Consider the following 21,790-nt stretch of genomic DNA (forward strand, 5'->3'; position numbering starts at 1 on the left):
TAAAACGGCACATGACTCCCCGTGAACCACAGAGAGACAACAAACATGGCCTGATTTGACATTGCGCTCCTGGCCATAGAACGCCAGTCAGTGCAGCGATGCATGCTGGGAGTCTGTGGGTTAGCTGGAAGCGTGGTGAAACTGCCCGCTAAAATAGAGGAAGGAGCTAAATCATTGGCCTTGGTCACTGACATCCAGGAGGCAATGGAATACAGATGAGCTCCACCAACATACAGCAGAGCAGATACTGACAGAGAGATAAAGTGAACACTAGAAGCTGGTACTACCATGTACAGCACATGAGGACACCATTAAACCTGTCCAAATGTACAAATCCATCACATACTGATGATACACTCAAAAAAACAGACCAAAGAGGGCAGTGCATTAAAACGATTATCTATGCATTCCTCCCATGAAAGGTGCAGCCCTGTTCCCCTCATTGCCTCCTCCAGGTATAAGCAGATTCTGTCCCTAAGCACTGATCCTGAATCAGCATGCTCCTTAAACACATAATGGTAATCAGTGGTGGAGAAAAATCCTCAGTATGATGCTAGGGGCGGGTATCCTGTGTTATCTTCCTCAACATTCTGTGTTATCTTCCTTTATCAACATCTAGCAGAGGCTCCAGGGGATAGGCGCGTCGAAAACTTGTTTAAATTATTTTGTGATTGTTATAATTATTTTAGACCAATTAAAGTGCATAGCAAATTAAATCAGTAATTTAGCAACTAAATACAGAAATACAACTCAAATTCCAAGACTTCATGTTAATGCAGCTTAATTTAGTCAACTAATTAATATCTTCTAGATGCTTCTGCTAATGTAAATCTCAAAACTCCTAAGCATTATTTACTGTGAGGATTCTTGGCACTGCTGCTACGCTAGCAATGCCCACGAACTAAAACAGATGTTCATTAGTTTCCTAATGAATCGCAACAACTCCAAAGGTGCTGGCCTTCTAGACATCATAACAGGTGTTTAGTTGCTAAACCCATTCAGCCTATACACCACGCAATACCTACAGGCCAAACAAATGGAAATGGAACCAGAGGATTTGTTTATATGTATGAGGTATATTTTATGTTGTACATGTTAAAATCGATCACCGTAAATAAAAAGAGTGAAATCAAAAGAATTTGGGGAATTTTGGAAAAACATGTTTTTTTATTGTTTATTGGTTTATTATGTACAAACGTAAACTGGAGTTAACATCCTCGTAACAAAGTGAAAACACCTCTGACCAATTGGGAGGTTTGGATATTCTCCCTCTCCAAAGAAGCTGAAGTGGGTTGGGGGCAGCAGGCCAGGTGACTGGCCCAAAGGAGCTGCCCTTTGACTGAGGCCTTGATGATGAACGGAGGAGAGGCAGGAAACGTGAAATGTGTCTTGTGCAAACTGCAGCTCACCGTGACTCAAACCACTGGAAGGGTTTGCCACCACCTCAGTAACCTCAACACCACCACAGTGACGGCTAGACAGGCAAAGGAATCTCCCCAAGTCGGCCGGCGGTGCATTTCAGGCATGGTTTTTTCGTGAGAAGGCAAAACGCGCGCACGGAAACGGCAGTTGAAAACATCCCCTGTTGCTTCACATTCTGCCTGTGCTCAGCTTCGCTGCCTTCGAATAAAGCGCCAAGACGAACAGTCAATCTGCCACAAATTTTCTGCAAGCATATGGAAAGTGCACTGCGTACAAGTGCCTGACCCAATGAACGTGCACAAATGTTTGAAAATGTTCTTATCTCAAACATGGGCAGAACTGAAAACCCAATCAGAAACGTTTCTGGATTTTGTGATTCCAGGTATTCCCCCACGTCTCTGCAGCGCTCCTGCAGGTCTACAGGAGCAGTGCATGGGGGGAGACTGCAGCTAAGTTCCATGACTTGCACACTGTTATTCTGAAAATGAGACTTTGAGCCACACATTTTATTCACCATTTTCCTGATTAAGGCAGCTGTTCGACTACGACTGAACTGACCATGAAGCAACTTTCGCTACTGCAGGTTCCACCGTCTCCCAAGTCACTGCTCATGGAATAATTGTTCTGATGAAATTACAGACCCACCCTGGATGTCAGCATCCACACTCTACATGAAGGACTCTTATCTGAATGACACCTGGAGCTAAATATTCAATGTCTAAGAATCAGCCGTATCTGAAAAATAATCTGTTGTTCAATATTCACAATCTGAAGAGAAAGTCAAGCCTGAAAAGGGCGAGTGAATCGCCCTTCTTTATGAAAAATGAAAAAAACCTGATGACCAGAAAAGCTTTGTGTGACTAACCTGCGCTGAACCTTGCCATGTATTCTGTCCGCCGGGGACACACTGTGAATGTCTAGTGTGAATCTCTATCTAGGACAAACAATGCTAACGAGAACAGAATATAAATCCACGACTTTCTAAAGTGAACATTCATCATTGATAATTTATACATGCACCCCTTGTGTATCTTTTATGGCCAAGCAATTAAAACCTATATTTTTATTTTCAATTGTTTTCAAACCAGATGTCCCTCATTAATGGAGTAGTCTTAGTACAATGACTGTTTTAGTGATAGCTTCAGCAACAGTCCAATGATGTCTGCTTTATTAAACATGCACTTCAAATGGGGGCACGAGATTAGGTTAGCATTAGCATCAGACTAGCATCTGTATCTTCCATTCATAACCTAAAATACATAAAAGGGAGAGAGTAAAGAGAGTCAAGACTCCAGATTTTCAATTACAGCCACCTGAAGCATAACCTGCATCGGTTTTCATACAGTCCAGAGTTAGGCTTCACTGATGATAAAAGTCTTCAATCATTTCATCAAGTTTCTTGAAAAAAAAACACGATTACATCAACTCTGTGTGCAGGGCCTGCAGACCTGAAATGGTTAACAGGTGTTGGGTGCGAGAAGCTGAAAATATGGGTTAGTACCCCTCTCGCTGCCCGCTGCCCGCACCTCTCCCCATGGAAGGGCCCTCCACCTCTCCTCCTCGACCCTTCGACAAACGGCTCCCTCCCCTGTCCCCACCCACCCCGTCTCCGCCCGCGCAAAACGCTGCCAGTGTCTCACAGTAAACAGCTCCGGTGCACTTTTATTGGCAATTACCGTTGAAGGTCACACATCAGTGGAGAGTCTGAATTCCAGGAAAAAAAAAAAAGAAAAAAAAGCGTCAGCTCTTATGTAACCACCGCCTGAGAGCTGGCGCGGGCCCAGGAATCGTGCAGCTTGCAGGCAGGGAAAACTAGGACACAGACGCGCCGCTGACAGATACATTCACACTGCCCCCTGCTGGATCACCCACAAAATGCAGGGAAGGACATCCTTTCCCCAGGTACCCAAGCGCCAGTGACAGAGAGAGGAAACAAGGGATAAAGTGAGAGACAGAGGGAGTATGGGAGGAAGAGAGAGAGAGAGAGAGAAATAGAGAGAGAGAGAGAGAGAGAGAGAGAGAGAGAGAGACTGTGTGTGTGGGAAATAAAACGAGAAAGAGGGAGAATCTTATCCAGACATATACATGGGTTTACTTCAGGAGTGAATGAGAGTGTATGTGAGTGGGAGACTGTAAATGGCCTTTCACATGGCTCTGTTGCCAGGGAGGGAGGACAGCGTTCCGCTCAGCAGGCTTGCCATGGTGAAGGAGAAACACATGGAGCCGATGCCAATGCCGCTTCCCTCCTCTCTTCAATCCATCTCCATTATGTAACGCCATCAGTGAATGCAGTGCCCCCTCCAAAACTGTGTTACACATGCTAGAGTTACTACACAATTCAGCTTAAAATTATTACACGTCTGCAGGGTTAAACTACTATGCTAATATACTATAGTATATTAAAAAATAATAAAACAAGATGACCTTCATCACAGGAGTTTCCTCATGTGTGACTGCATGCTCTAGGTGGCTGAGGTGTGAGATACTGTTATATAACAGTACTCAGTTGCATTGTGGGTAAAGACTGAGCATGTTTTGGATCAGGAGAAATGGTGGTCTCCCCTTATGCCGTAGGGGTAGATTCTTGGGTCTGTTTGGGCACGGGGAGCTGGTGCTCAGCCAGCTGGGTGTCCATTTTCACCCAGCTCATGTTTTAGGATGATAAAAGCCATGGAATTTGGCATTGGGGGGACGCCATTGTGAGACAGTGAGACATGACTCCTGGAATGTGGAAAGTGACTGACTGGTGGGCAGGGGATCAGAGGAGCTCCCTCATTACACAAATATGCTTGTCCAAAGTGACAGCAGCACACTCCCTCTTGACTCCTTACCCTTCTCCCTCACACACACACACACACACACACACACACACGCAAAGTACACATATGTGCATGAAGGCACTCGCACACACGTGTGTGTGTGTCCACGCAGGCACACACACCTGTCGGTGTCGTTTGAGAAGTCGTTAATGCTCCAAGCTATGAGGATCACAGCCATACCCAGATCATCTTTACTCAGGGGGTACATGTGTTACTGCACTTGTCCCAGTTACTCAAACAGTCCTATCTGGGGTATCGCCCTACATATGCACTCCAATTGGTACAGATATCGCATTGAAGAAGAAAAAAAAAAAAAGATACCCAACAATAAGGTGTGTAGTTCCACTGACATCCCACTCTGCAATCAGAGAACTGGACATTTTTCAGCCCACCTTGTTTCTCTCAAGGAAGATAGATGTGTATTGTTATGTCTTGGAGAAGAAATGAGAGAAGAATCATGGGTCTTTCATCTTGACCTCAATGCATGAACTCCACCCAATGCCGACTGGCTGCTTCCTGTCCAACAGGAGAACAATAACAGTGACAGGAACGCATCACCGTTTCAATTCCAAGAACCCCCTCCCCCTTCGTTTGCTCCACCCTGCTGTCGGATACGATTTCGCCCTCTGGATGTGCCGCAAGGCTTCTGCTATTAATAAACGCACCTGCTCCTGGCGTGTGGCGCGGAGCTGGTGGGTGCCAGAAAGTGGCCGGTTTCAGTCTCCACCCAGGCTGTGCCCAGGGCCACAGCACTTAAATACATATCCCCCAAATAAGCCCTCTGCAAAATCACTGGCCAGTGCAGTCCCTGGCCCCAGACAGCGCGGTGTGCCCCCTGCAAGGTCTGACCAATCACAGCTTACCCGCATAGAATCCACAGGTGGTGGTGGTGGTGGTGGGTGCTCAAATATTTGTAGATACAACAAGATCTGAATATTGACTTTCTATTTTTTTACTTCATATGGACTTTAAACTAGATGTTCTGCTTATCTTAAATGTACACAGCACACTGCAGAAGGCCTCTGATTTAGTAGTAAAATATTCCTTTACCAGCTTCTTCACAAAATAAAGACCTACACTGTGGTCCTCTTACTATCATAGTGTCAAGCAAATGCAGGGATCAAGCAGCTGAAATTTAAATATAGCGTCAAAAAATAATTACATAAAAAAATATTCCCTTTGTTTTGCATTTGGTCATTTTAAAAAAAGAACAGCCAAAGTTACACATCAACGTCCTGACAGTCAAACAGAAGGGTAAGTAGGGTTAATGATTGTGAGGTATTTGTATTTGGAACTTGATAAGTGTGTGAATTTTTCAAGGTAAAATATGATAAGCACTTGAAATTGAAAATGAAGAGAAAGTATTTAGTTGGATGCACAGTACTAAAAACACACCAGCTAACAATTGACTGCTGATGGCAGACTTTTCAATTCAGTGCAACAACTGAACGGGTCAAAGTAGCTCCACAGCGCAAACAAAGGAAGTGTGCCAGCATGTGTACAAACGTTGGCAACTCTTCCACAGGCAGGTGACTGCGAGCATTCCGGAACATGACAATACTGGCGGTCACCATGGGAACTCAAGTCACATGACATACAGGAACTAGCAGGTCTACTTACTGACCTCGGATAGAGAGCTGGGAAGAGGTGTGGGGCGGGTAGGGGGACAAGTTGGTACAAGAGCACAGGGAGATGAAAAAGGAGAGAAACTACAGCACGGCACTACAGAGACGGAAATAAATACAAAATAAACAAGAAAAGTGAACCTCAACCTCAGCCACATCCATTTCATCATCAAAGGCAATCAGCTGGAAGAGAAGAGTATTGGGGGAGAGTTAGTGAAGGAGGAGTGTCAGCATCAATATTTAAAAGAATAAGGCGAAAGTCTTGAAAGACACACACCCTGTTAATGTAGTCATTGTTTAGGTAAGTGGACAAGTAGTGCAACACATTGGAAAGAGTGCTGAAAAGCTCTGTACTCAGAACGTCTTCACTGAATGGCAGGGAGAACGATGAACAATGCTTCTACATCAGCTCCAGGGCAATACAATAAACTGCATCTCCTAGAAATGCTCTGCAGATACACCTGGCCAGTCTGGGTTCTGACTGGCGAAAACAAGGTTTTCTGTGCAAGGCCAAATGGCAGAACTGGTCATTCTAGCTTTTGATTTACGCCTGGCACATTAAGCAGCTTGATTTCCTGTCCAAGGAATGCCTTTTAATTAAGAGATTAGGTAGAACAGACTAGCATGCCCTGCTGACCCCAAGGACCGGAATGGACCATCCTGGGCCCAGAGCCAGTGTAGCAGCCTGCTACTGTATCTATGTCCAACAGCAAACACTACTGTGACAAATCTCCTCTCATATGCAGGCCATTACCTTTCAAGTGCGGTAATGACCTGTTCTGGAGGTATGAATGCAAATGAACCAACACGGCTCTATATCTATATAAAAATGCTCTGCTATTCACACTCAGAACCAAAAGAAAACAGAGACATTGAAGCACAGGAACTAACCCTGTGGCGTAATCACTGAGAAGTGATAAAACTCTGTGACGCTGTTTGCGGGAGGTTAACAATTCTGTTGGTGATGCTTTCGTAACAGAGAACATTCGAATGGGTTCCAAAATAAACAGCAGGCCTGGGAAACCAAGCCGGCTCTGAGGCAGGGCCCGGCGTCAGACGGGCGCTCGCGCTCAGTACCTTCTCCCCGTAGCCCCGGTCCTTGGTCATCATCTCCCGCAGTGTCTGCAGCACCTTGATGCACAGACGCTCCTCGTTCTCCTCCAGCAGCTGCTTGGTGTGCTTGATCAGCCTGAGGACGGAGGAGAAGGAGAGAGGGTGGGGGGTGAGGGTGGGGGAGGGAGGGGTCAGATATGGACAGGACACACGCAGAGGCATTTTCTGCTGCGGGGGTGGGGTGGTTGGTTGGTTTGAGGGGTGGTGGGGGGATGGGGTGGTTGGGTAGTTTGGGGCGGTAAGGGGGTGGAGGTTGGGCAGTGGTAGAAGTCAAAGGTCATGGCTAACGGCTGAAGAACTGTATCAATGATTGAGTACATTCTACTAGCTACATTCAATGCGCTATTTAGTAAACCTTTTCTGTGACTCAAATCCCTACCTTTACTCCACCTCATTTACTCCAAGACTTTAGTCTATGGGCTGAGCAGTCTTGTGAAAGGGACTACAGAATGAAGGTTTGTCTACTGGTCTTCTCAGTCAGTAGACAAACCTTTAGGAAACACTTATGAAAATGTCATGCAGATTTAAACAGAAAAATTGAGACAAAGTTCTTTAGTCAAAGGAAGCTGCACTACCTCTGACTTGAGGAGGTGCAAAAACAAAACCTTCTGACATTGAAAACAAAACCTTTCTATGACTCTGGCCTCTAAACAGCAAGCAATTAGTTCCAAGCCTATGCGTTGAACCTTCTCCCCCAGCCCGCACTCCAAAGCTGCTGAACCATTCTGAATCACTCCTGCATTCACATGATCCTCCATGCGGCAATCCACTACGCACTTGAAATAAGATAATCTCTTTCTAAAGCCAGCGTCTGTTCAAAGGGAGCTCCAGACTCCGGCTAATCCCTGTCAACAAAGCGCTGAGGTGTGCCTAAGTACAGAACACTGTGTACCGCAGGGCTGTGGTGTGCGGGTTCGGCCATGTGGGAATGCAGGGCATTGTGGGATACGGACGTGTGTTTCTCGCGGGAGGGGGGAGGTGTGGGGGCATGCTCTGTGCTGCTGCTAGGACACCGGAACGGGATGCTGGAATCGGTCACGATCATAAGCCTCACACCTCTGTGTTTGCCGCCTCTGCTTCCTCCATACCTGATGTGGCTAACACCATCTTAAACTAAGTGGAGGAAGAGAAGATGCGTTTCATAGATCCTGTGGTCTTGAGCGAGGAGAATGCTTGACTGTTGCCTGTTCATGAAACCTTTGCAGGAAACTGTTGCACGGAACTTTTCTGTACTTTGTTAACAGTTTTGGGGATGGCAGTGTAGCATAGCGGTAAGGCACAGAGCTCATAACCGAAAGGCTGCCGGCTCGATTCCCTGCTGGGGCACTGCCGTTGTACTCTCGGGCACAGTAATTAATCCAGAATTGCCTCAATAACTATCCAGCTGTATAAATGGATGACAGGAAAAATTGTAATGTATGTAAGTCTGGATAAGAACATCTGCTAAATGACAGTAATGTAATGTTCAGTGGTCCTCTACAAGTCCTTACTTTGAGCTGAAGGGGTAAACATTAAATGAACAAACAGTGTACTGCTTGAATTGGCTCCTCATGGCAAGAGACAATAACATGGAGCAGAATAAGTGTGGAATGTGAAGAGGAATTTTTCTTTAAATGGAGAAACAGACAGACAAATGCAGAGGATCCACTATGAGGTAGAGAGTGGCGTTCAGTCCAAGAGAGATGAATGGACTGTTTCTCTTGCCAGGACCTGACATTCATCAGAAGCTCTCATATTTATTGCTATGGTACATGAGCTGGTATTAAAGCATTAACTCTTCTACACCCCCAATCTTCCCCAGTCTGCCCCTGTGAAAACGTGCGGCACGAAGCAAGTGTGTGATCCTACACAAACCCTGACACCACAGGAAAGAGTGTAGCTAATTTTAAATGAATGCTGGGATCAGGGGAAGTGTGTATGTTACACTAAATGAACCCTCAGATCAGAGGAATGAGCCCTGGGATCAAGAACTCAACTTAAAGATGCTTGCCAGTGGCCCTGAAACTATTAGCATGCATGGCAGAATGTATTTTTCTTTGGTTTATACTGTGAGTTTGATTGTTTGTTGCGATTTCAGACATATGCTGGTCATGGTCTCGAGGGTTGGCAGAAAATTTCTCCATGGGGGATTAATAAAATGTTTTATCTAAGGTTTTTGGATTCCATGGAATGAATATTTACCGAGCAAAGCTGAAAACAGCTTTCTTGTTCACACTGCGCCTTCCTTTCAGTCTGGGTCATGTTACCACACAGGACCCGACATTTCACAGTTCAGACCCAACCTGACATTTTACAGCGCTTTCATCCTGCCAGGTTATGACTGCAGGCTGTTGGACAAGCAAGGGGAGGAACGAGGGCAGCGGCAGGTCTCTTACTTGCAGATGAAGCCGCCACTCTCGCACTTCCTGCGGGAGTCGGTGTTTTCCGGGAAGAGCAGCTCCGGGCGGTGCAGCACGTCCACCAGGACGGAGAGCTCGGCCTGCACCAGCGGCAGCAGCCGCTCCTCCAGCGAGGACACGATGTCCTGCAGGAGAGGGGAGGGCGCGTCACTTGCACGCTCAAACCGTGACCGGAACACACACCGTGTGCATATCTGCAACACACCGTGTCCACACACACACACGCACCCTGCGCAGATACAGATAGACATCACCTGATATCTATTTAACTTGAGTTTTAATATGTTTAGAGCTCTGTCATTATTGAGGCGCTGCCTATGCATTGAGAGATGTACTGCACTCTACTCAAGACAGGCTGTGTAGCAAAGCGGAGTGGAGTCAGAACAAAGTGAATTTTGTTGCCTTCTCTACAAACAAGCTGCAGTTTCTCCTGTTTGAATACTAGAGACAGTAACCCTAGATAATATGAGAGATGATAACAACATTTTCACAGGAACACGGGAGGGGAAGCACGTCTACACCATGCCCTACTGCAGCTTCCCTTCCCAGCAGATCACAGCCCTCTTAACCCCCCCCCCCCCTCTCAATTGCATGAGGAATGCAGACACTAAGAAAACCATCTAGAATCACACAGGTGCACATTAATCCTGAAATAGCGTCTTCCACAATTCTTTCCTCTGGATTAATGACATCTATCAATCTGCTCCACACTGCTCTACCCCTTTCATTTTCACTCTGGTGGCCTCCTTCCAATGCAAGGGCACAGATGCTGCTCCGGTCTGATGTCAGAGGACCCAGCTGGAAGGAGAATCAGCCCTGCTATCATTTGCATTGATAACCCTTCTAATTCTGCAGAAGTCTGCTGGGGGCAGGAAGCTGTTCCCATTAAAGCAGGGATGGCACGAGCTGGGCTTCCTCCCAGACAAGAGATCTATTTTCTCAACAAGAAAGAGAATATTATTTCCACATTTGCGATGACTGTCAACCATCCAGCTGACATTTAAAGGACAGTGTAATATAATGGAGGTTTGTGGTGGATTGGCCCCTTGCAGAGACACACCCACTGGCTTGCACTGTGTGGCTCGCCCTGTCTTCTGTTAGAGAGCGGTTCTTTTCTGATGGCCCCCCTGCCCTCACCTGCAGCCTCTCGATGATGTTCCTGTAATCACGCGAGGCGGTCAGAACAGAGTCTCTCCGTGCTGCATTCCGGGCCGTCTGGCGCCAGCTCATGGCGGTCTTCTGCACAATGTTGTTGGACTTGACAAAGAGGTTGTTGACCTGGCTGTCCAGGTCCACAGGTATGGCTATAGCCCGGCTTTTGGCTGAAAGAGAGAGAGGGAGAAAGAGGGAAAGAGACAGAGATCAAAGATAAAGATGCTTGATAAATAGCCACAAGCTAACATCCACCAGAGAGCACCTACTGTTACAATTTAGCTTCCTTAAGCAGGAAATTTTATTTGAACGGCTCACATAAATACAAAAGAAAAACATGTTTTAGATACAAGTTAGCTCAGCAAATGCTTTATGTTAGATTACCTCACATTGATACTGAAAGTCTCCATTCACTATACATTATGTGCCCTAATTAATGTGTATCATTTAAATTGTGTATTGATGCTGGATGATCCAGGATGTAGAAAGGCCTGGTGGGGGACCTTACCCACGTCAGAGAGGACCTTGATACAGCTCTCAACAGAGCCCTTTTGTATAGGAACCAGCCAGTTACAGTGATACACCCTGTAGACTCCCTGCAGGAGCTGAACAAACACTGGCTGCCGAGTCTGCAGGAGAGGAGAGGAGAGGAGAGGAGAGGAGAGGAAAGGAGAGGAGAGGAAAGGAGAGGAGAGGAGAGGAGAGGAGAGGAGAGGAGAGGAGAGGAGAGGAGAGGAGAGGAGAGGAGAGGAGAGGAGAGGAGAGGAGAGGAGAGGAGAAGAGAGAGGGGAACACAGAGGGAAAATGGAGAAATAGGGTGGAGAGTAGAGAATGAGGACAGAGCAGAAACAAGAGAAGAAGAAAGAGGGAAGAGTAAAAGAGTACAGAATTGTTAAGAGGATGGGCAGAAAGGTTGAGAGGAAGGAAGAAAAAGAATCAGACACCAACAAGGCCCAGTTTGGAGAGTGCAGTTACAATCAGTAGATCATAATAGGTGGGGTCTGCATAAACATGGTTTTAGAAAGAAAACATACAAACACTCTCTCGCACTCTCTCGCACTCTCTCGCACTCTCTCGCACTCTCTCGCACTCTCTCTCACTCTCTCTCACTCTCTCTCACTCTCTCTCACACACACACACACACACACACACACACACTTTGCAGGACTGGTTTTCTGGTATAAAGCTTGCCATAATTATTCAGACATTAACAAACATAGGAATAGACAGAACTTAACAAAATGATGCAGACCTTAGCTTTGTTTGCCTCATTTAAAGCACTCATCATTAATCTGGGCTCTCTCGTTACATCCTGGAGCATGGATGCCATCCCTCGGTTACACCTCGGTCTCCCACATGCAATTTAGCACCACCACCCAACAGCTTGGTCCAGACAGAACACCAGTTTGTGAACATTATCGCTTAAAATCAGTGTAACACCGTAGACACATATCCTGTTACAATTCAACACAAGATATTTATGCTTCTCATCAGCTGCTCGATGGCAGCTTTCCCACGTGAAACTCAGATCGCAGGCAACACTCAAACATGTGGGCAAACAGAAGGAACCACGTTCAGACCGCAAAAAAACCCCAAAGTGAACAGAAAGTGAACCGAAAGTGAACCGTCCACACTACAAGCCACAGCGATGTAAGATCCAGAGTGAAACCAAAAAAAGAGCAATTCCATGTACCTCTATTATTCTGCCCAAAATGGATGCCTGTCGTTAAAGACAAAGTGGTGAGACACAATTAGTGTGCGGGTTAACTCCTTGATTACCGCACCCCATGAACAGATGCCTCCATAACGGTCATGACCAACTGCCCCAAAACTCCACAGTACATTGCTCTTCCTCTGGAAACAGTCCCATATCCCATACTGTTTCTGTACGGGCACAGACTCTGCCAAGGGCACCTGCATGCTCTCCACGGCCTTATCTGCGCCGCTTCAGGGTTGCCATTTGCCAATGACTGCGTGTCAACATTGACAACATTTTGGAGGCTTGGCAGTTGTGTACGGAAAGGCATCTGTCATTTGGACAGACAGGAAAATGCTTTACAGACTGTGATATATTATCACAGAGAAGCCAGGGCTGCGCAGTGTTACACGAGTGAGTGCAAAAATTCCAAACTTGCAAGTGTCCCTGCGCAGCAAGCTACACTCCTGCCTCCAGCGAGCTGTGCTGCAATGCTCGGCTTGCCTCCCTTCCACTGCACCCTGGCTGTCTTTTGCAGGCTGACCTAACATTCATGCAACAGAGAGTGGTCAGGACGGTTGCCTAACAGACTAAAAACGCATGGCGGCTACTTGAACAGCAGGCTGATTACAGTACCTTGGAGACCGTGTCAACAATAAAAATGTACTAGTTTGAAAAAAGCTAAGCAAGGAAGGAAACTAAGGGAGAGACAAATTGGACTAATTTCACTTTGTAACTGAACAAGCACTAACAAAATTTTAAAATTCAAGAATGTTTATATAATCACTATTAAACAACAACAACAACTGAACAAAGGCTTTGTTGATTTTCTTTTTTTTGTACCATAGATTTTTTTTAATCAAGGTTCAGTTATTTAAGTGCTCTTTTTCTCATGTTTAAACATGACTTCAAAGCTTTTCTTTTGTTAAATTGTGGGAGTGGGCTTAGTGGGCATAGTTAAATACTTATTTTTGAGAAAATTAAATAATATTCCAACATGTTACACCTTTTAAATAAGCATTCTCCTTAAAAAATTATTCAGAATGGGTGACAATCATAGTATCTCAATACCATGTGAATCATGACGGCTGTGTTGATTCTAATATGACATCTCACAAAAGCAGTGACAGATACAACTGCATGATGATGGATAATTATTAACCTTGCTCTAACTGTCATTTGGATAGAAATGCTGACATTGAATCCATGGGGCCCACAATTCAGATCTGACCTCCAAAGTTCTTGACACAAGTGTAAAAAGCAAAAATAAAACATTCCCCAGAAAAAGATAAGAGGATTTTTTCAACTTTATCTTTGGCACCAGTGGTATACCGGGGTATGCCAATTTCCAATTCCAGGAAAAAAAAAATCTTTATGAAATGCTTTGCCATAATAATTAGCAGATGACTGGTTCATGGGAAGCCAGGGTGTAAGTGGCATTGCAGGTGACTGAATAATCTGTGTCAGGAGGAGCTCATCTATGTCCTTCATTTGCAACATCTTGCTTAAAAAGTGAACATTTCTTTGAAATGTGCCATTAACACTTGATTATTGGATGGAATAATCCAATTTAAGTGGAAATACATGGATAATCCTCATGCTTGTTTTCCTTTTAAACTGACAAATCACATTTAACAAACAATTTTCGGGGTGTGAGGATATCCCTGTGGGGAGAAATTTACAAACGTCTTTGTAAAATGAGCAGATCCTCGCATAATCACCTAAACCCAACATTTGAACCCCAGTGTTTGAAGCACTACGGCCCGGTGGAAACAATGAGACAGCTCATAACAGAAAATCACAGTGGGAGGTGAAGTCTCCATGCTCTCTTCTGTAAACATGCCTTGTGAGATTCAAGGTAAGATAACTGGTGGTAACTATCTAATGTGCCCATCTAACATAGCATAGTTCCAGGTAGACAGCTAGCACTTAGCTATGGTGATCATTTGGGAAACAACAGGTTACATTATCTGGCTGCTTCCGTTATTAAGCCTAGCATTTTAACCGTTGCAAAATTTGCTACAGCTATGATTAAGTGTCCATTTGAATGCCATGAACTGCAAGTAACCCTATTTTCAGCATGTGTAGAAGGTGGAAAAAGTACTTTCTAAAACTAATGTAAAGTGTGGCTGTACACACTTTCAAACACCTTCAGTAACACTCGGCAAACCTGACAATCAGAAGTTGACTGTAATTTTATCTTTATCGAACGTGAATACCTTTGCTCCGAAAATGGTTAGTCCAGCAGTCTTTGCCGAGGGCACTGTGTTCCACACGGGAATGTGGTCAAGCTAGGTCAAGACCCAAGAGCCAACTTAAAAGCCAGCTAACGGGTACAGAAGTCATCCTTAACACCTGATCTGACACGAATGGATGGATCAGCTTTTTTAAGCCTGTAAAATATTTTAATCCAACGACCAATTTGGCTGCAAAGTGAATACCGGTGTCTTTTCTGCGTCTCCACTGGCCATGTGAACATCAAGAGGATGATTGAAGGGGTGAGGAGTATCAAAACAGGAAATGCACTTCATGGTGCAAGTAACCTACACAATGACATGGCAAGCTCTGACCCATCTCTTGGGGTGTGGGGGAATGTGACTGGCTCTTCCTCGAAACCTCCACACCTCCCCCTGCAGTGTGCAAACTCTTGACACAGCCTTCTCAGACGTCCACGGGGACGAGCTGAGTTGCCACACAACTCCCCTTGCTTAATCAATGACTCAGTTTCAGTGATGTAATAAAGGGGGGGAGGCACCCCCCATAAGGCTAGGGTGAATTCTTGTGAATTCATTAATTGGGTGACGTATCCTTACATTTGCATGTGTGTGATACCCGACCTGCCAGAAGAGAAACTTGGCACCAACAGCACGGAAAGATACAGTGAATTCCCGTACTACTCCCAGGAGGGAGATTTACTCCATGTTGACTCCATCAGTGAATACTGATAACTCAACAGTGACCTATTGAAAGACACCTCCCCTTCCGAGCTGGCTAGCGCACGCTTTCCAGGAACACACTACTCCATGACTTAACAAGATCGGACATTTAGGTCTTTAGTCGGATGGATTATGGGAGTATAGTCCTGTAGTCTGTGAGATTCATGAGATGGAGGGAAAAAAGTCACGTCTGCATCGTCTGTATAGTAACACCCTGGTGCTGGGACATGTCACTTAAATTATGGAAACTTTTCTGTTTATATCTGGCTGCCACTTTACAAAAAGTAATGTCACTCAGTGCCTGATTGAATGTTTGAATGTACCTTCATTTTACTAGGGAATAAAGCAATATTATGGACATACACCAAGGAACTGAACAGTCATTAAACAGTGTTTGTTCTTGCTGTGTGCCTCAGTTAACATAACATTTACGCGGTTGATGCTAATGCCATTTCTTTGAAACCAAGAGGGTTAAAACAGGTTGGTATGGAAGCTGATGGTCGGTACGGTCATGTGACATCATTATGATTACCTGTAGGCTGGTGCTCTGGTCGGAGAAGGGAGAGCTGAAGAACGTGGTGACAATGCTCATGACTGTCTCGGTTACGTAGCTCTCCAGGATGGTGTCTGCATGCTTCCTGTCACTGGTGTTGTTACACACCTGCAGGGGTCAAAAGGTTACGCAGATGAGCTCCTCTCAGAAACATGGCCTTGCTCAGAGATGAGGGTAGAGGCTTGGATTATTATTGACCAGTGGTGAGAGTAACACACCAGTGAGTGATAACCTTCAGAGCAGGCATTGAATGAGAATATGAGCATGTCTTGCAACTAGAAAACAAATCTAAATCACAAGGATGTTTCGCACAATATATTACACAAAATTGTGATGTAATAATGGTAACCACTGCACATTATAGGATCGTGACCATAACTTCATTACTTAAAAATCACCCTTCAAAGCTTATCACTCACCCTGCAGATGTCCACCAGGAAGTTCTCAAAGAGCTTCCACATATGGTTACTGGTGTAGATCTCCTTCATTTCCACTTCTGTGTCCACATAGCAGTGGTTCAGAAAGTTGATGTATGCTATTTTCACCTGGAGAAGCAGGACACTCCTGGTTATGGAGTCAACAACACAGAAGTTCAACTTGCTTTCAAGAGCTGCGTCTAACAATGTGAGAGGAAGCACAAGCAAAGTCATCATCTTTTAGGGCAAAAAGCGGAGAGGACACCCAAAACATTACACATGCTTCTATTAACGTAATGCACGACAATAAAGTCAGGAGTGTTTTTTACGAGGACACTTTCAGTACACACGCTGATTGATTGCCTTTAATTATGCACTCCACCAAACAGTGAGGATTCCAAACGCCTCATTGTAATGATTGTGCTGGCCTGACATTGCGGCAGACCTTCAAGCTGGAATTCTCAAACGTCGCTGAGCGAATGGTCTGCCGCCTGAGAGTTGCCGCGGCTGCCGAGAGCCGGCCCCCTCACCTCGGGGATGCAGTCCTCGTGCGTCACCACCCGGACGATGTCGTCCAGCGGCAGCAGCGAGTTGCACTTGATCTCGGTGTAGACGTTCTTGCCCTCGGTGCAGACGGCCAGCAGCTCCACCAGGTGGATGTGGTACATGAGCGGGCTGTTCTCGTCCATGCGGTCGCGCTCCGAACGCATCATCTGCACCAGCGTCTGGAAGGAGGCGCGGTCGTTGTAGAAGACCAGCACGTCCTCGCCCGCATTCACCAGCTGCAGGAGGAAAAAAAAAAAAAAGGAGCAGGGTAAACACAGCCTCTACAGTAGGCCAAATAGAGGGTCATGTGAGAACTGAGGAATGATGAGGCACCTCCGCTGACACAGGATCACTGCAGCACAATTCCAGTCCAGTGACCTGAGATTGTCTGGTGTTGCACTTATCAATTAATTAACTGGACGGTCCTTAACTACACCAAGCTCAACCGCAGGTAACCATACATCATGGTGAGCAGTCAGGGCAGCAATGTGGAATAGTGGTAAGCTGCACGGCGTGCAAGAAAAGGTTTCTGGTTCACTTCTCTGCAGGGCATTGCCGTTGTACCCTTGGGGAAGGTACTTAACCCAGAATTGCCTCAGTAAATATCCAGCTGTATGACTGGATAACACGTAAAACTGTAACCTATGAAAGTCGTTTTGGATAAGAGCGTCTGCTAATTGACAATAGTGTAGTGTAATTAAAACAACAGAACTCAGCAAAGAAAGTCAGCCTTCCTCCTCACATTGACAGCTCACATAAATATAGAGAGCATGTAGCCTCTGGCTTGCTGCACGCCATGGAGGTCCCTTCTGCAGCCTGACTGAAGGGGGGGGGGGGGGTGGTGGTTGACCCTGCGTGTGGCAGCTCACCTCAGCCATCACGATGTCCTGGCATTTCTTGATGAACTTGCCCTCGGCTTTGACAATGGTCTGCAGGAACTTGAGGTACTGGACGTTGCGGCCGTGCGTCTCGATGCAGTGGACAAAGTGCTGCACTACCCGCTCGTTGATCTCGCTGCACAGCTGGAAGTTGTTCATGAAGATGTGCTGCATGGTGACCGCCTCCAGGATCTGCAACACAGGAAGTGGGCAAAGGTCAGGAACCAAACAATACCGATATATGTGTGCATATTATATGTATAAATATATATATATATATATATATATATATACACACACACACACACACACACACACACACACACGAACATACATACATATTTATTTATAATCATTAAAATCTGTATTGTACATATTGTATTGCTTCAATTATTTAAATGTATCATTAAAATGTATCTGCCTACACATTGGTTTGATGTAAATTTATATCTAATCAGCACTGACATGCTGGCTTATTCAAAGAATTATTATGCTGTCAATGCTGGTTGGACTTAGGGCACCAAATATTCAAAACTGATACTGAACAGTACTTAAGTCAACATGCTTACAGAGCTATTTCCTTGTTAAAAGGGAAGGGAATTCTTTAACCGCAAACTCAGTTTGATTAGTATTCCCCCCCCCCCCCCCCCCCCATTTACTGAGAGAGGCCTGCCTACCCCAGGGTTGAGGAAGAGGTTGATGTGCTTATGGAGCAGCGCCTGGTTCTGCTGGTTTCCAGCGCAGAAGTTCTGGAGGAACTGGTGGGCCAGCTTCATGATCTCCTGCATGCGGACATCTTCTCCCTACAAATGCACACCCACACGCACCACATGCGCCGCATAGCCATGTTAACTGGCATTGACATTCTCTCCTGCAGATAGCACATTCAGGTCATGGTTCTTAACCAGAGGCTTGGCGCGCACCTTCTCATAGGGGATCTGCAGCAGCTCCAGCACCACAGCATGGGCCCCCATGTTTCTCAGGAGCCTCTGCTGCTGCTTCTTGCTCTTGCGACCCGACGTTCCCTCCTGGACGCACAGCTTGCTCAGCCGGAGCAGAATCTGAACCCATCCAAATGCAAGGGAGTAGCACAGTGGTTACAACGGTCCCCGTCTCATTTTAGCTGTGCTCCAATATCAATGGGAAGGACAAATTGTGCACACTGAGCAAGTGTAATGTGTATCAATTAAAGACAGACCGTGGCTGATGTCATGTTTGAAATTAAAGACCAGCTATGGCTAATGTCATGTTTGAAATTAATATTGGCCCACGGCTAATGTTGACCAGACAGTAGCTTGAAAGTAGATTTAGTCATGCAGTGGAAAGAGCAAAAGCTACCAAAGTCTAAGCAAGAACCACACAATGAAAATATTAAGCTCTTTGGTAGTGGACATTAGCACATTGTAACTTTATTAGCAAACTGTAGTTTTGGTCAAGAAGACAATCGCAAGCATACCTCTTTCACAACTCTGTAATTATAACTGCTGGTGCTTTCTGGCTTCTTTGGTTTGTCTGAGCCCCCTGAGCTTGAGTCTCCCTTTTTTAGAAAAGAAAAAAACAGAAAAATAAGAAGACACAAACAGGAGATTCAGGAGGGACCTGTATGTATTACTTGAGACGCTGGCTTCGCCCACCTTCTTGTGCTCCGCCTCTGTCACCGGCCCGTCCCCCGTGTCCATCACCTCATCCGGGCCCTGCCGCTTATACACCCACAGCTCCGACTTCTCCACGATGGACCGCAGCTGGTCCAAGTCCGACTTGATCTGCTTGTAGTTGTCCACGTCCTGGCTCGTCACCAGAAGCTGGACCTGGAGCAGGACGGCAAGTGTTTCTTGAGATGGGCAACGACTACGAGGCCCACGAAAAGTCAGAAAGTAACAAAGTTCACTGGAGCCGATATTTCTGTTTTGGCATTACAGCCATGTGTTGCTTAACATCCACGATACATTCTATGAAATAGGACGTTATGTGATTTGGACATTGTGTGAACACCATACTATATACTTAGCAAACCGATATGGAGTAGGCTACTGTAGCCAAAATACTGTAAACATACAGTACCATACTGTATTTCAACTAATGTATCTGGTAAAGTACACTGTAATATATGGGTTAAGTTGGAACTGTACAATACTGAACATAATACACATTATGTTGATTGGCAGCGCAATCACTTTATTTCCATGAGACATGATACACGTGTTGCATGGGGGAAGTGTTGCCTTCACTACGTCCGGTTATGTCCGCTACGTCCTGTTCTGCGATCGGGATTTTTAAATTTTATTGTAACCTTACGGGACTACAGACATATATGCGAATGGACGTTGTCCGAATGGATGTTAAGCGGCGCACGACTGTATACAGAGACATGTGCTGCATCAGCTTTGCAGCAACTATTATCATTGGCTCAGGGTTATATGAGTCTGCTATTCAGTCTGAGCGTGAGCTGGTCGGGGGGAGGCCCACCTGCTTGAATGCCTGCAGGACCTCCTGCCTCTGGCTAAAGTGCCTGAAGAGCAGGTGGAGAGCGCCAGACACCAGGGGTGGGTAGTCGTGCATGGTCAGATGGAGGAGGACCCTCAGGAATGTCCGCCCGCCGTGATCATCCAGGTCCAGGGGTGTGTTTTCCTCACTGGGGTGTGACAGACACAACGTCTGTTAGAGTCACGGGCCAAAAGCCTGAGCCACACGGTCACAGACAAAACAGAGCCTCCATTGAATTGTGGCCGCAGGCCAATGGAGTCACAGGCAGGCAGCCGAACTGTCACATGACCGTGAAAACAAAGTCCATTCATGGCTCTCACCACCCGCCGTTCTTAAATGGCTTATTTCCATCCAACTTCCACTTCACATGGTGACTTGACCCTGACAGGCTAAATTCTATTTCTATGTGATTTCTTTCACAAGGCCTTAAAATGTCTTCATACACGGTTTAATCCCATCTGTTCAATGCCCACAAATTGCTGCCCTAAGGTTATAAACAAATGTAGCATGAATATCTTTCAGAGTCCCTCCTGACACTATGTCAAAGAACTAATATAGGCTGCTTCCTTTTATTTGCATGCTTTTTTAAAATGCACGATCACTTGAAAACTGTGGTCTGCGTGGGCTACTAATGCCTTTACCTTCCTCCGAAAATCCCCTCTGCCTGTTCCTCTATGTGCTCGAAATCCAGTACTCCTGAGAACACAAAGAGCACAGCATGCTTCAACACCATGCACGTAAAGAGCAGACGCCTATTCTGAAATATGAACACATTATCATGCACATCTGACTATAGCATCAGTAGTGAGCCTCCAGTTTTACCTAAACCAGGGTTAAGCATCGAGTTGTGAACTACATTGCGAAGCCGTTTCTACCACACCACTGAGAAGCTGCAAGCGCTGACTGTGAATTTGAAAACTGTGTGACCTGGAATCCACATGTGTATCTTCTTTGAGACTGCAGCAGAGAGCAATGCTAGTTTCACTTTGTGTACATTATGCACATTGAAAGGGGGTCCAGGGCAGTCCTGTTCTCACCGGGCATGTTGTTGGGCCCCTCCTGACCCCCTGATGACAGGTCGTTCTGGGAGTTACTCTCGTCAAACTCCCGCTTGAAAATGCAGAGCAGGCAAGAGATCCTGTAGTCCAGCCTCACATTCAGAATGAACTGCAGAGAATAGCGGCAGAGGAGAAACTCACTTGCCAGACAGTATCAGATGAATTTTCAGGATGTTGTACTGCCAGAATGTACAGCTAAAAGAATGAACCAACTTGGGGCTGCTACATTCAAAACCAGAGCAGGAATAAAAATGGCTGCACCCAAAATAAACTGGACAGCACCTAGTAACTTTGTTGCACTACAGACAAATCCAAGGATGTCCCCTAGGAATTTGGGGTAGGACGACAGAGGATGAATGCTGTGGAAGCTGGTCATACATCACATACAGTTTGGAAAAAACATGAATTTAGAGAGAGAAGGTACAGCGTGGGGGCTGTTGATCCTTCACCTGCAGGATCTCAATGATCTTCAGCTTGGTGTCCATCACCAGGATGTCCTCTTTCTCTGGCTCCGTCTGCGTCTTCACAACATCCCCGTCAGGGGGGTTGGCGGGGGTGGCAGGCAGGAAGCCGCCTCCCCTCAGGACCACCTGCGTCATCAGCTCGCCCACGCCGTGGATGGACCTCATCACGTTACTGCCTGCGGACGCCAAGAGAGGGTCACCCCAGACCCCGCCCACCACACAGGTCAAG

At 45.9% G+C, this 21,790-nt stretch overlaps 1 protein-coding gene across 2 annotated transcripts in view; it reads right to left on the reverse strand.

Moving 5' to 3' along the window:
* LOC118780774 (inositol 1,4,5-trisphosphate receptor type 1) overlaps nt 1-21,790 on the reverse strand; it is a 120,547-nt gene that overhangs the window by 53,967 nt on the left and 44,790 nt on the right. Inside the window, exons 23-39 of one of the 2 annotated variants that reach the window (XM_036533456.1) lie at nt 21,547-21,737; nt 21,077-21,206; nt 20,681-20,735; nt 20,022-20,187; nt 19,190-19,363; nt 19,012-19,092; nt 18,479-18,616; nt 18,233-18,358; nt 17,547-17,747; nt 16,662-16,913; nt 16,135-16,260; nt 15,695-15,823; nt 11,039-11,159; nt 10,516-10,700; nt 9,355-9,503; nt 6,944-7,055; nt 6,014-6,049 (exon numbers count right to left, since the gene is read on the reverse strand). In XM_036533456.1, the coding sequence (XP_036389349.1) occupies nt 6,014-6,049; nt 6,944-7,055; nt 9,355-9,503; nt 10,516-10,700; nt 11,039-11,159; nt 15,695-15,823; nt 16,135-16,260; nt 16,662-16,913; nt 17,547-17,747; nt 18,233-18,358; nt 18,479-18,616; nt 19,012-19,092; nt 19,190-19,363; nt 20,022-20,187; nt 20,681-20,735; nt 21,077-21,206; nt 21,547-21,737 (2,372 nt within the window). The remainder of the gene's footprint in view (nt 1-6,013; nt 6,050-6,943; nt 7,056-9,354; nt 9,504-10,515; nt 10,701-11,038; nt 11,160-15,694; nt 15,824-16,134; nt 16,261-16,661; nt 16,914-17,546; nt 17,748-18,232; nt 18,359-18,478; nt 18,617-19,011; nt 19,093-19,189; nt 19,364-20,021; nt 20,188-20,680; nt 20,736-21,076; nt 21,207-21,546; nt 21,738-21,790) is intronic. The other variant, XM_036533457.1, reaches the window with a different exon arrangement.

Source organism: Megalops cyprinoides, chromosome 7 (genome assembly GCF_013368585.1).
Source record: "Megalops cyprinoides isolate fMegCyp1 chromosome 7, fMegCyp1.pri, whole genome shotgun sequence".
Classification (NCBI taxonomy): Eukaryota; Metazoa; Chordata; class Actinopteri; order Elopiformes; family Megalopidae; genus Megalops; species Megalops cyprinoides.